The 13,948-nt window shown below is 43.2% G+C and overlaps 1 protein-coding gene across 1 annotated transcript in view; it reads left to right on the top strand.

Moving 5' to 3' along the window:
- CLIC6 (chloride intracellular channel 6) overlaps positions 1-13,506 on the top strand; it is a 34,396-nt gene extending 20,890 nt beyond the window's left edge. Inside the window, exons 2-6 of the mRNA XM_065847319.2 lie at positions 7,161-7,270; positions 7,728-7,853; positions 9,018-9,124; positions 9,973-10,154; positions 11,558-13,506. Coding sequence (XP_065703391.1) covers positions 7,161-7,270; positions 7,728-7,853; positions 9,018-9,124; positions 9,973-10,154; positions 11,558-11,719 — 687 coding nt within the window. The 3' untranslated portion in view covers positions 11,720-13,506. The remainder of the gene's footprint in view (positions 1-7,160; positions 7,271-7,727; positions 7,854-9,017; positions 9,125-9,972; positions 10,155-11,557) is intronic.
- The last annotated feature ends 442 nt before the right edge of the window (positions 13,507-13,948 follow it).

Genomic DNA, 13,948 nt, shown 5'->3' on the forward strand with positions numbered 1-13,948 from the left:
TAAGGAAAGTCCCAGTTGAGCCTGAGACATCTAGCTCAGCAGAGCAGGCAGGGGCAGATCCATGGTCCTGGTCCTAGCTGGGTGGTTCGTTGTCCCCAAGTAGGCAGCAGTTCTGCTCCATTTGCTGGATAAACCTGCCTCTTAGCCAGCATAAATACGGGAAAGGAGGTAACTTAGCTCCCTTGTGTCAAAGAAAGAAAATGGAATTGGATTTCAGCTTTTGGATTAAAAAAAAAAAGTTATGTTCCTTGTTCTCCTTTTTATTGTAGCTTCAAAGGGATCATATAATTATATGAAAACAAATAGAAAGTCTTCTCTGCTCCTTCTGAACTGTTTCTTCCATGCTTAACCTTCAAAAGGAAACAAAAATTCCAGGAAAAACAAATTCTACTCATCACGATTTTGAAGGCATAGAACATTTGAGGTCAATAGAAGAACCTTCAAAAAACTGGTTCCTGAAATGTTTGGACAGAAATGGCTACAAAACAAGTTCTTAAAACAGCTCCAGGGGCAGAGCAATTCCAGCTCAGGGAGGCCCCAAACTACTGGCTTAAAAATGATATATGAGGTGTGACTCCTGGGTAAAGTCATTATAATTATCCTCTTGCTATGGATGAGGATGTGGACACAAGCGACCTCTTCAAGTCTGCTCAGAAAAGCAGAACTGCTGAATCAAGGTGGCAGTAGCAACTCCAGAAACTGAACATAGGTCTTTTGGGACCCTCTAATATTTTGTGTACAAGTTTTTGCTGCCTATTGAGATTAGCTTGAGGCACGATGTTGCTCCTACCTGTGAGTTTAAGCAGTGGTGGAAAGAAGAATGTGGAGAGCTTTTCCCTTTCCCAGAACCCTTGAGTAAGACCCAGAATAACAAGAAAAAAAAAAAAAAGACCAAAGAGAGTGTGGAACAGTGAAAAATGAATGAAAATAGGGAGTGCAGGCTAATAATCCCATTAAGTAATGGCACATGATTGCAGAGAGCTGTAATAAGTTGATACAATATGCAATCGCTGCCTAGGGTTCTGAAGGCTCTGAATAAAAGCTTCTATGCACAGCCTGAAATTTTTCTCCTCTGCAGCAACGACTGTCTTAATTGTTTGATTAATGAACTCATTAAATCCCAATATTACTAGAAAAAGCATATTGACCTCCTGACTAATCACAATTAAAATGTAAATGACACTTATTCAAGACGCTGGTTAGCCATCTATTTAGGCAGCAGAAGACCATAAAAACCAGCTTTGTGTTTTGGGGATTTGGCCCACTTCACCCACAAAATCTGAATAAGAGAATGTCACAGCAGTTACAAGTAAAGGCCAGCTTGCAGCATTACCTACAATTACAGCAGCAATTGCCTGGTTATTAAGATGATGACCAGTTTGGAAACACAATCCTCCATTGAATCAACAGCCAGAGACTCCCACTGACTTCACCAGAGTTAAGATTTCACCCTGCTTCATCACTAAGCACAACAGCGAGGAAGTGTAATTGAATTCTGCACATGTACCAAGCGCAGCTCAATGTTACACGTTCTTGAGTGCTGCTGCAGAGAAAAACACTGGGAGCTTTGCACCCGGGCTGCCATGCCCCCAGTTGTGCTATCTTCTGTGGGTGTTAATTTGAGAACAGGCAGTTCTTTTCTGGTTCTCTCAGTGCTGTATCGTGTCCCTGCAAGGTAAGATGTTGACACACAGTCTCACTTCTGTAAAAAGGCCATCCTTGCTTTGTTGGAAGGTACATTATCATATGATGATGGCATAGTTCAGCTATTGTCATGTTGCTTGATACACAGCTATAAAGCTATTTCAGTATCCCAGCTCATGATTTTTGAGTGGCTTTTGTTGTTATGACAAGCGCTGTGTTTGGAAACTTCAACGAACACCTTTGACCTGTGTCACTGATGCTTTTATGTCCAGTAGGAATTGTAGCTCCCTGAATTAGACAACTGAGTTAGGAGAACAGAGATATGTCTTGTAAGCCAAAATGCAACTTGGTGTATCTGAAGGCATTTTAGCTAGCTGTATTCACCCTGTTTTCTGCAACAGGCCAAAATATATACATTCTGGGCTTTCAGTGAAGGTTATAGGATGCTGTAGCATCTTTGAGTTGTCAGGTCAAACTGTGTCAAGGTCCCAATCACATTTGGTGTCCAAGGTCTTGTAGTCACTTCAGACTGCTGGTCACTGTAATGGTAAGGAAGGATTTAATCACTGCTTGTGCTACTGTGTGGGCTGCTGTAATTTGCCTCCAGCCCTGCATAACTGAGGGAAATCTGGATGTATCCACCACCAGCCCTGGTGTAGCAAGTCTAGAGATTTGTCCTCCCTTCACCTCTCACCCAGAGCTCAAGCCCTTTGGGAATAATTAGCTTTCAGCTTCCTAAAGCTCAGTGTGGCTTATGACCTTCCCAGTTGTCCCTACCTGAATGGCTGCTGCCTCCTTTACCGTAGGACCTCAGCAGCCAAGGCTTTTGAGTGAGTAACTTCCAAAGATCTGCCTGTTCTCAGCCCAGGCACAGCAACCCTAGAGGACATGGCCCTGTGTGCTGGTTTGACTGAAAATGAGTTAATTTTCCTTCATGCAGTTAGAAAACTTTCTTTCTTGTAGCTAGTATGGTCGTTCTTTGAATTTAGTTTGACAACAAGAAGATAACACCCTAGGACAGAGTTAATGTTTTTAGTGGCTCTGGTCTGGGAGCCAAGGATGTTCTGAGCACTCTGTCCACTGGTGTGAGGTGGCTAATAACGGGGGTATAGATGGGGCAGAGGTTGACTGACATCCAGACTGATCAATAAGAGTACTCCATCCCATTAATGTTATGCTTCATATTTGAGGAGAGTCAGGATATTCCAGCTAGTTTCAGTTAGAGACATGATGGAGACCTGTTCGGGAGAGTTCTCTTCAGGACTTTATTTATTTCGGCGTTTTTCCATTCTACCGTTTTGCCTTTCTACCTTTTTCTCTCTTTTATCTCCCCGGGATCGGCTGTTTGGGACCAGGTGCTGCTGCCTGGGACTGACTGCGGACAGAGTTTGTGAGAAAGTGCATAGAGTATCTTTTATTTTATATTCTATTTCTATTTTTTATATATATATATACATATATATTTAGTAGTAGTGTATTAATATTTTGGTTTTTTATTAAACTGTGTTTCTCTCAGTCCAAGTTTCTCCCTTCCCTTTTGATTTTCTCCCCTGTTTGGAGAGGGGGGAGGGGAGGGTAGTGAGTGAGCAGCTATTGTGGTTACATTGCTAGCTTGGGTTAAATCATGACACCCCGTCTTAGACATTGGGTGTACTACAAAGCCTTAGAATAGATTTATGTTAGTAAAGTGCACCAATGATTTCACAAGGAAGATGCTTAGATTTCCTCCATAGCATGTGAGGATCATGGCCACATTAGAAACAGGGAAACATCCTAGTTCCTGGGGATTTATTTTCTGCTGTAAAAGCCAAATGCTTTCCATAACCGCCAGAAACAGCAAAGCTGGGCAAACACCACAGCACTTCACTAGAGACTGTGGTACCTGTATTGCACAGAACACAGCGATACATTACTAATGCCCCTTGTAGGCACCAGGGGAAGGGAGACAGCACAGTATGTGAAGGTCAGAAGTCTTTTGGACTTCATTGGTGTGTTTAACACTGTCAGTACCAGCCCACAGAAGTAGTCAAAAAGAGTCAAGCAAACAATCATATCAATGGTTAGAGTTGGCAGAGCATTGTTTTAATCACTGATACATAATCCCCTGTTTTATTCAGTTCCTCAGTGTTCAAATGGGTTTTTTTGTGGTTTTGTTTGTTTGTTTTGTTTTGTGGGTTTGTTGTTTTGTTTTGTTTTTTGTTTTGTTTTGTGATAGGTTGCTAGCAGTAGTGCTCCTCCCAAGTAAGTATGGACGTTAAAAAGTTTGCACTTAGAAACACGACAGGAGGTTTCTTTTGTAACATCTCCAGGGCTGCCAGTCCCTCACCTTCCTGGCTGCCTATTTGTCATTCCAGTTGAGGACAAATCTGGACTTGGTGCATGCTTCATGCCTGTGTTTGTCACAGTAACACAATTGTCCTGACCTGGATCTGTGACTCTACCTATGCATGTTTACCCAGAAGAGCAGGCTGGGGCTGCTGTCTCTGACTCCCTGAAATTTACTGTCACCAAGGTGATGTGGGACACAACAAGGCAACAACCACCTTTCCTTAGCTCCAGGAGGAAAATTTAGAGGGAGCCAAAATGTCAGTATTTAATGGCCACCGGAAGATAGTAATTTATCAGGAAAAGTTCACCCTGCTGTCACTCTTTATCACATACATCTTCTTGACCACAGGGCTAACTGCAAAGTTCTCTGAATGCTACATGAACCCTGATGAGAGAACTCATTTCTTCCTATCAAAGGCTGAATGAAAATATCAAATCGGTTATAGGAGCTGTTTTTTCTGGACACCGGTTCTTTCTTTCCCCAGACCGCAGCAATCTGTTACCGTAAAATTATTTCTTCACTGATAGAGGTTGATGGTTTAAATTCCACTGTAAGAAACTGTTTAAGACACCAAAGTGTTGTTCCACAAACAGGGTCTGGTACTTGGTGTGTAATGAGCCAGTCTTATACACAGAGCTGAGATATTTGTGTATTTCATGTCTATGCCAAGGTGGGTGCTAGGTAGTAACTCCACAAAGCTAGCACCCCTCAGTTTCCAAGGCTTAGGTTATTTATACATTTGTTTGCATTGAACCCCTTTTTTCTAATAAATATGCATTACTGCATATGTGTTAATTGGCTAAGAGTCATCTTGTCTTCACTTAAAGATACAGCGTCTTAAAAATTAATTGAGCATGTTCAGTGTGTAGGGGTCTTCTCTGGGTGGTGAGTGACTTCCAGAGTAGAGGTGTGGTCTTCATATTGTAATTAGCTAGTTCACTTTCAGGACACCAATTAGTGGAACTTCAGTGACTTTCCAAGTTAGTTTAGATAAGGATGCTATATATTCAAGGTTATATGCCTGTTATTTTAAATCTTTTTGACCTTCTACTCCTCATTATAGATATCCTCTTACTCATTATCTTTGGTATATTTCTTGTTAGAGTAAATAACATCACCTTAACTTGTAACAATTACTCATCAAAAGCACACATTTGCACCAGGTTGGGCTGCTGTCTGCTCAGTGTCCTGCTCGAGGGGTTTGTTTACCTGAGAGCCCATGTGGATGAACAGCTGGCTGCTGGCAGCACAGCTGGTGTGAGGGCAGTGGTCTGGGACATGGCTGTGGCAGAGAGTGAGGGGTGGCTGGAAAGGACCCGTCAGGAGCCAGCCCACCACCAGACGTACCTGCCCACCTCCTCCAGACTCGGCAGCTCCGAAACAACATCCCGTGAGTGCTGCTGCTCCCCTCAGAGCAGCCTGGCACTGGGAGAGCCTGAGGTACCCACTGCTAGCACTGAGGGGTCACAGTAACACCCTTTTTTCTTTGGGGGCATGGGTAAAACATGACATAAGAGGCAGGCTGAAACAAAATGGTGGTGTCATCTATTTAGCTCAATTTTAAGCATATGCTAGCAGCATTTGTAGATTTGTTCTGTCTTCCTGTTGCTGCAAACTGTACAGTGCTGGAAAGCAGTGCTGTGAGTAGGAGGAAAAATACAATAGTAGCTTTTGACCAGCTTTCATTTTTGCCACCTACAAAACAAGACTATTCTAACAGTGGTCCAGCTGTTTTAGAATTTCTAAAAGTTTTCATCCCCTGGCAATAAGACAATAGGCTATTCTGGTTTTCGTTACCAAGAAAGCCAGTGGTTGTTGCTGTAGCAGAGTCAGAAAGCAGGAGAGAGTTATCAGAGGAGAATCCTTTGGATTTATACAGAGAATAAGATAATTTATCAAGCTGTGGGAGTGTCCCTCCTAATGCATCGCTCGAGCTCCATGGCAGAAACCTTCCAGACGAGGTACTCATTTCCAGACATAGAGCTCTTTGTGAAGGTGAGCATTGTAAAGGAATCCAATGAAAATGTTTGGTTATGGAGAACTTTTTCCTATACTTGAGATTCATTTGATAGCATTGAGGAAAGTGGAAAACCAAGCAGAACTGGTTTCATTAATGTGTATTGTCTGCAAGTTCTGCAAACCTTAATGAACTAACCTATTAACTAAGTAAATGATACACATGTTCTTTTACCTCTGTGCCCTTACATTTAATCATAAGCTTTAAAGCTGCACTTCAGGAGAATCATATGAAGGGCTTCAAAATTGGACCTCTGCTGTCTTCCAAGAATGTCATATGAAGCCTAACTTAATCTATACCAACTATGCAATACTTTACCTCATTTTAATGAAGCCTTTTAACAAAATGCAATACAAAGTACATGAGAGCAACACTTCTGTGGCCACACATATGGTGATTTGCACCTTTTGTGCTTTATAGTAACACCTAGTGATACGTTTAACCAAAACCAAAAGACCATCATTACAGGGGTACAAAGGAAGAGAGGTTATGTGACTTGATACAGCCACATGTAAGTCTTACAAGTAGGAGCCCTGGGTCCATAACAAGGAGGGATTAACCAGAGGGACATGACACTTGTGCTTCCTTAGTCCTCAGTTCAGCAAAGTGCAGAGACAGGCAGGTTCAGCTGGAGTAAGGCTGCTGCCAAACTTCCTTCCTTCTCTGGGGCCTCTACAGTTGTCTACATTTAAACTCTTAATTATTTGATTAATTCTGTTTATTCCCTTAAGTGCTTTAGATGTTACATCTCAATTTATGCTAGTAAATCTTTCTCTGCTTGTTTCCTGTGATCATAAACTGATTTAAACTTGTTTTAATCTTGCAGTGACTTAGGTAGATCATAATTCACATAAACAAATGAGGTGCAGACAATTTCCTTTGGAATGACTGCTGTAATTTCAAGTTTATCTTCTAACTTATGGCAATATTCATTATGCATTTTAATGAAAAACTATGTCTCCAAGATGACAGAGTTCTTTATCATAGATATGTGCATGTCTGGAAAATGATATAAAGAAACCTTGCATGAAAATATGTATTAGTAGAGATGAGTAACATGCTACATGTACTCATAGCAGATCTGGGTTTTCTGCTTTCCTACTGCATCTACTATTAAGTTTGCTGTTGTCACAGAAGTATGTATACCTTTTTTTTTTTTTTCAATTGTAGGCTGGCAGTGATGGGGAAAGTATTGGAAATTGCCCATTCTCTCAGCGTCTCTTTATGATTCTGTGGCTAAAAGGTGTCATATTTAATGTCACAACCGTGGATTTGAAAAGGTGAGATTGTAACCAGAGTTCTTATTTTCAGGACAACTTTTCCAAAATGGTGATTTGAAAGGGTGACTCTCTTCTGATAGATTGAAAGTGCACACTGTGGCTTGGCATCACGCTAATAGTCTGGGTGCTTGATTCCTCTTTAGGGTTCACTAGTATAAACTGGACTAACTCCTTTGAAGCAGTTGAGATTTTTGTCTGTTTTGCAGTAGGTCTCTGGAACATAAGACAGAAGTTTTTGAATTTTTTTTAAGCATTTCAGAGCACATTCAGATACAGGCTAGCAAATTCTCACACCACCAGTGTGAGGCAGCAGACTAAGTTTTATTTTGTAAGAGTGACATGGAGAAGACTGGTAGATTAAAGGTGAAAAAATTTGTTGCAATTAAGAGTAGAAATTGGAAGTGTGGTTCCTGTTGTGATCCTGTTGTGACTAACCCCATCTCTTTCCTCCCATCAGAAAGCCTGCTGACCTGCAGAACCTCGCTCCAGGAACAAACCCCCCCTTCATGACATTTGACGGCGAAGTGAAAACTGATGTCAATAAGATTGAGGAGTTCTTGGAAGAAAAGCTAGCGCCACCCCGGTACTGTATTCCTGGCCACTTTTGGCTCCTCACAGCCATGGTGGGGGTCAGTGACCAAATGCCTTCAGTTTCAGCAGCTCAGGCCCTTGATGAGCTGCTCGGGTTATAATTGCGTGCAGGAGGCTCAGGGTGGGAGGGGATGGTCTGGCTCTGGTGGGGGACTGGAAGGGGTAACACTGACTGGAGTAAAACATGATGAAACCTGGCGCTGTGCAGAGGGTGCCCCTGGGGTGTCCCCGAGACTCTGGCTGCCCTCCTCCCCCAACCCCCACCTCTGCCCCGAGTTTTCAGCTGTGCCTCTCTGACCATTCCGGAGGCACAAAATCCACCTCCCTGCAGCAAGCATGTGCAGAAACCTGTGTGCCACTGCAGGAACCTGACCTCTCTTCCTCCACTTGTTTTTGCTGGACTTTTCCATCTTTACACCATACAAATAGCTACACTTGCTGGGAGCAGGTAGCCAGAGGAGGAGGGCAGTGGTGGGTGTGCTGGGGCTTATTTTGAGTGGCCAGGTAAGCCCAGTTTTAGCACACAGCAGCGTCTGGGTTTCAGACTTGTTCTTCCGCACCCCAGCAGTTGTTCCCACTTCCCCCCAAACCCACTGCCCCACCATCAGCAGCATCGTGTCCCCCACCCACTCACCTTCTCTCCCTCAGAACAGCAGCCACTCTCCACACCACTCCCCTTCTCAAGCAGCCAAACCTGACTTAAACTGGGCAAGCAGCTGCTCCCCTCCACTTTCCCTTCCTACCTGCCCTCTGAGCTTGCTCATGCAGGAGCAGGCCAGGCGAGGAGACTGGGAGGACCAGCAGCTATTTGGAGTAGAGACTTACCCTCCGTTTCTCCTCATGGCAGTAGCCATACTCCAGCAGCCTCACCTCCAGTGGAGGAGGCCTGGGAGGGACACTGGGCTGTTTGGGCATTATTTGCAGTGATAACAGGAGTTTCCCATCTCCCTCAGAAAAAGGAGGTGAGGCACAATGTTCAATAACAGTTTAAATTTGCACTTGCTAAGTGATTATTAGTTTAGGATGGTTCCTTCTGAGAGTCCTGTGTGGCTGTCTGTTGTGATGCTACAGTGTAAATAATATATATTAAATAATTAGGAGAGTTGAAAATAAAGGCCAGTCGTATGACTTCTTTTTGTTTCTTTTAACTCCTCAGGTATCCCAAACTTGCACCAAATCACCCTGAGTCTAACTCTGCAGGAAATGATGTGTTTGCAAAATTCTCTGCATTCATAAAGAACCCAAGAAAAGATGCTAATGAAAGTACGTGCTTCAGTCCTTTTGTCAGCCTGGTAGTTACTGGAAGAAATTCTAGCTGTACAGTTCTAGCACACCGTGTTGGAAATATCTCATTTACAGCTCAGGTTAAACAGTCATTTTCCAGAGCATAAAGGCTGTGGAAATCTGTGCCTACTCACTCTTTTATTTTGGGATTTCCAAAGTTATTTTACGTAGATACTGCTGTCAGCATGGGTGCACCAGCTCCAGCTCCTCCTCATTTCTTCAGCTCTCAAATCCCTAACACTGCACCTTGCCCACAGCTCTGCTAAAAGCACAGCCCGCTCAAACTGACATCTTACCTTTCTACTCCATTTATGCAAATAATGAGGACTCTAGCCCCATTACACGTCTCTCTAGAGCAGGACCCTCGCTACTACTGTGCATTAACTCACCTCCATCCTCCAGCTCTCAGCCCTGTTTCCCTTGCTCTTCCTTTCTCCCCTCTCCACAGTGGCAGGTGGTCACCACCAGCCCACAAGACCCCCAGCCAAGCCTTGCCAGCCCCTCCCTCCCCTGACCCCACTCTTGTGTGCTCAGCCGCTCTACCGAAAGGCCACTTTGCAAAAGCCCACCCCGCAGAGATGTTTGAGGAGCCATTTCTGGTAACACAGCCCCAGCCATGTTTTTCTCAGAACCCCCTTTAGCTGCTTACAGCTCTTATCCCAGCATTAAGTTTTAAGCTTAGGATAAAGGAATTGCGTGAGTTGGCATGGCTGGATGTCTGTGAGCTGGGTTGGTGCCAGGAGACAGGATGCAGGAGTTGCCTTTCTGCTTGGTGTCAGAGGGACCTTGGTACAGGCTCGAATGAGCTTTTTATTGTCTTAACCTAGATTTGGAAAAATCTTTGCTTAAAGCCCTGAGGAAGCTGGACAACTACTTAAATAGCCCTTTGCCTGATGAAATTGATGCTTACAGCACTGAGGAGATCACTGTTTCCAGCCGGAAATTCCTGGATGGAGATGAGCTCACCTTAGCGGATTGCAACCTCCTACCAAAGCTCCATATAATCAAGGTTTGCATTTGCTTTTTAGCTTCCTGAAGAGAAGGGGGACACAGAAGCTTAAGTCCTTTTCTAAAAGGCAGAGGAGTCTTTTGTCTGTTGTGAGGCCACACAATAGCTGTGTAGGGACACCAAATGCTAATGCACAAGGCCATTTCACTATAGCACAGCTAGGCAGATCCTCAGATTGATGGCTCTGAGTTAGAATATCTGATTTTGTATCCAGACTGTGACTGCGCTCGCTAAGCCTCTCACAAGTGTTAAATGACTGCTATATTCAGTGCTGTTGAGAAGTGTTTTGATTTGCATTTCGTGTGCAAAGCCCCTTGGACGAATAAGATGAAATTATTTTGTTCATGCTAATTCAAGACGCCAGCAAAAGCTGAAATTTTGCACCTGTCTTTTGTTTCTTTAACGGAAAACTCTTGCTTTGCCGAATATCACCACTAGTGCCAATAATGCTGGCAGGGGGGCCACCACCCACTGCCTTCCAGCCAAGGCTCCCAGCCTCTTCATGCAGGGCTATGTGGCATCCAGACACACCTAACAGTCCTGGTGACCAAGGTGTCTGGGTGTTGTCACAGCCTGTCCCTGGGCTACTCCAGAGCCAACTAAGCTCAGGAAGATAAATCGCCACATTGGAAATTCATCTGGTTTTCATACAAACAAGGCCACTTGAGAAAGTTTCCTTTTTAACTACTATTGTGTCAGAGTGGACTGAATTGCCTTCTGACTCCTCCTCGAATGAAAACTTTCCCCAAAGACATCCCAGTTGAACCTATTCCAGAGAAAGCAGCAAGGGACTGACCCCTTTCCCCCACCCACACAAAGCCCAGATCCGGCAAAGCCCAAGAGGTAGCAGGGGTCAGCAGAGCCAATACAAGGAGGATCACCTTATGTCAGGTGAATGTCTGAAGGATGATGGAGGATGAACATCACACCATCCTTGCTGGCCAACACGGAGGGATTAAGTATTGGCCAATAGTTGTTTTCCCTAGCCATTTAAAATTGAGTATTTTAATTCAAGTTTTTCCTTTCTGTTTCAGTGAAAGTATCCAAGTGTGGGGCATTTTATTATTGTAAGATTACTCTGTTAGTTCTGGTTTATGCTAGCTCCTTTGCTGTTTTAAGCTGCATCTCTTCCAGGTGTGGTCTACTGGTCCACGTAGCTCTGCATAGCTCTAGAAGAATGTTTATACCAAATAAATCCTTTTAAGTGAGTTAGTTTGTTAGCTAGCTTTCTTCATCCCATGTCTTGTCTTTGTTTTTGTCTTTCCTTATTTCCCCCTGCATTGCATATAACACCACACTTACACATTCAAAACTAAAAATGTACATAAAGAGTAGATTTGAGGTTTTGTTTGTTTTCCAGATCATGTGTGTAAAGATATTTTTCTTTTTTCTTTTAATAAAAGGTTGTTGCAAAAAAATATCGAAATTTTGATTTTCCACCTGAAATGACAGGGATTTCAAGATACTTGAACAATGCATATGCAAGAGATGAATTTACAAACACTTGTCCTGCTGATCAAGAAATTGAGTATGCATATTTGGATGTTGCAAAGAGAATGAAGTAAACAGAAGATGCCTCCATTCTGTACTGCTTCTGAGATTTAGATGGGCACCAGCCAAGATGAAAAAAAAAAAAGCCAGCATACCTTCTGCAGTGTAATTTTAAGTTCTGCTATTGGCCAATCCTTCTTTTATAATGATTGTATAACATTATTTGCTCGTTTTTGAATTATATATGTATATGTTTCTTGTCTGTACAGGTGTATGCACATGCAAATGTCTGTTGTGCATTGCAAGTTAAGGCATCAGTCACTATTAAAGCACTTGAAGTTAAGGAAACAGTGTGGGCCACACAAATACGGCAATATTACAGACCAGGGACTTAGGCTAAATTGGTGAATATTGAGAAGAAATAGCCCTGTTTCTAAGACACATTTAACCTGTAATTGTTGCTGCCTCTGATCTCTGTTTCATAGTTGTTGCCAAACTTCACAGTTACCAGGAAAATTTCTGCAAGCTTCTCTGCAAGCCTCAGAGGGCCACATGCCAACAGCTGCTGCCCATGCAGCACCCTGCTTAACCTGGGAGAGAGGCCAGCCTGTAGGTGGGACCAGTCCTGATGTCCCAGAAGCCATCTCCTCTGTGCTAGAGACCTGCAGGGCAGGTCAATGAAGAACAACTCCTTTTGCACGTTGTGTGAGTCTTCTTTGGTGTTAAAAATAAGTAAGTAAATAAATAATCCTGCCTTCTCCTCTCTCGGGGCTGCGTAACCCATCAAACTTCCCTCCTGGTGCTTCCAAAGAGAGGAATACAGCCTGTCACTGGCCTAAGGACTATCTGATAATAGGTATTCAACAAGGGAGGAGAGAGAGACTTAATCAGCACTGTAGACAGAAGAAATGGGTAAACATCTGTCCCCAGCTACTGATGTAGGATTTTTCTTTGACAACCTTCTGTGACTCTCATTTGGTTTTCGAAAGTAAAGAGGAGAGGCTCTAAGAAAGAAATAAACCTTCTCTTCTTACTTTTCCTGGTTGAGCTCCAGCATATTGGCTTTTACTGGGCAGCTGTTAGGACTTCTTTGCTGAGAGCTTTACAGCTGATCACACAGGTGTCTATCAGGAACAACACAGACCTACCTCCTACCTTAGGCGGGGATGGATTAGATTAAGCCCTCCGGCCTTGCGTGAATCTGTGTTCAAGGCAGACAGTGCTGGTGAGAAACTCCCTCTTGCCTGGCATCAGGGAGCGCGTTATTAGAGATGTATGGACTAAGGAAAGTGACGTCCACAGCTGCTCTCTGCTGAGCAGGCCCTCAGCCAGCACAGAGGAGCAGAGGGTGCAATGCTTTAGTCACAGGGTCACCTGGAAGTTTCCTTCTGATGGATTTTGCCTGTATGTACAAAATAGATGTGAAAATGGCTAAAACCAGCCTTTGTAGCCCCTTATATCCACAAAAAGACTGTTATAGACTAGTCATTCATCCTTGTCCATGTCAAACGTATGCTTGCTTTCTAACAATGCATTACTTAACAGTAATAGTTGGTGTCAGACATATTTCTCTGTGGTGTCTTTGTCTTACACACTACACAGTTCTGATGCAAATGTGCTAACATCGCAATTATTTGTAAGCAGTTTTAGCTTGCCTTTAGGGAAAACAGACACAATACCCTTCCTCTCCCATCCTCAACTGTGAACTCTCATATTGGGGTTGGCAGCTGAGCAGTCACTCATCGCATATTACTAACTGTTACTTTATATTTTCAATATATACATATATATAATGTATAAAAATGAAATCTTTTCATATGCCTTACAAATTTAAATAGAAAATATACCAATTCATAAGTAATTTGAAGAGTGTTCTGTCTTTATTTCATTGGCAATTTCCTAGTAAAACACATTGCAATGGTGGCCTGGATTTCAAGAAAGAAGCAGCAAAATTTAACCCAGCTCTGATTTTGGAGGAACCACTTATGTCACAGACCTGCAGTGAGATCTTGGGAACAGTATGTACTAGCTGTGCCCATCACTGACAAATAAAAAAACCAAAGGATCAGAGTGTAATCCGTGATCGCTGAGCCACCTGGCACAAACAGTCCCACATCCATCCTGGTATGGGGATGGCCATATTTGTAACTGTTTGGTCTTGGGTTGATCCACTTGGGATGATCCAGAGCAGCCAGGGACCATCCACGCTGCTCAGCAGCTCTTGCAGCAATCCAAATGCATGAGCTTGCTCCTGTCCCTCTCTCGTTTATCACCATATATGCAGTTATGGTTGTTCAGCATCA

The sequence above is a fragment of the Patagioenas fasciata genome, chromosome 1 (genome assembly GCF_037038585.1).
Source record: "Patagioenas fasciata isolate bPatFas1 chromosome 1, bPatFas1.hap1, whole genome shotgun sequence".
NCBI classification, from domain to species: domain Eukaryota; kingdom Metazoa; phylum Chordata; class Aves; order Columbiformes; family Columbidae; genus Patagioenas; species Patagioenas fasciata.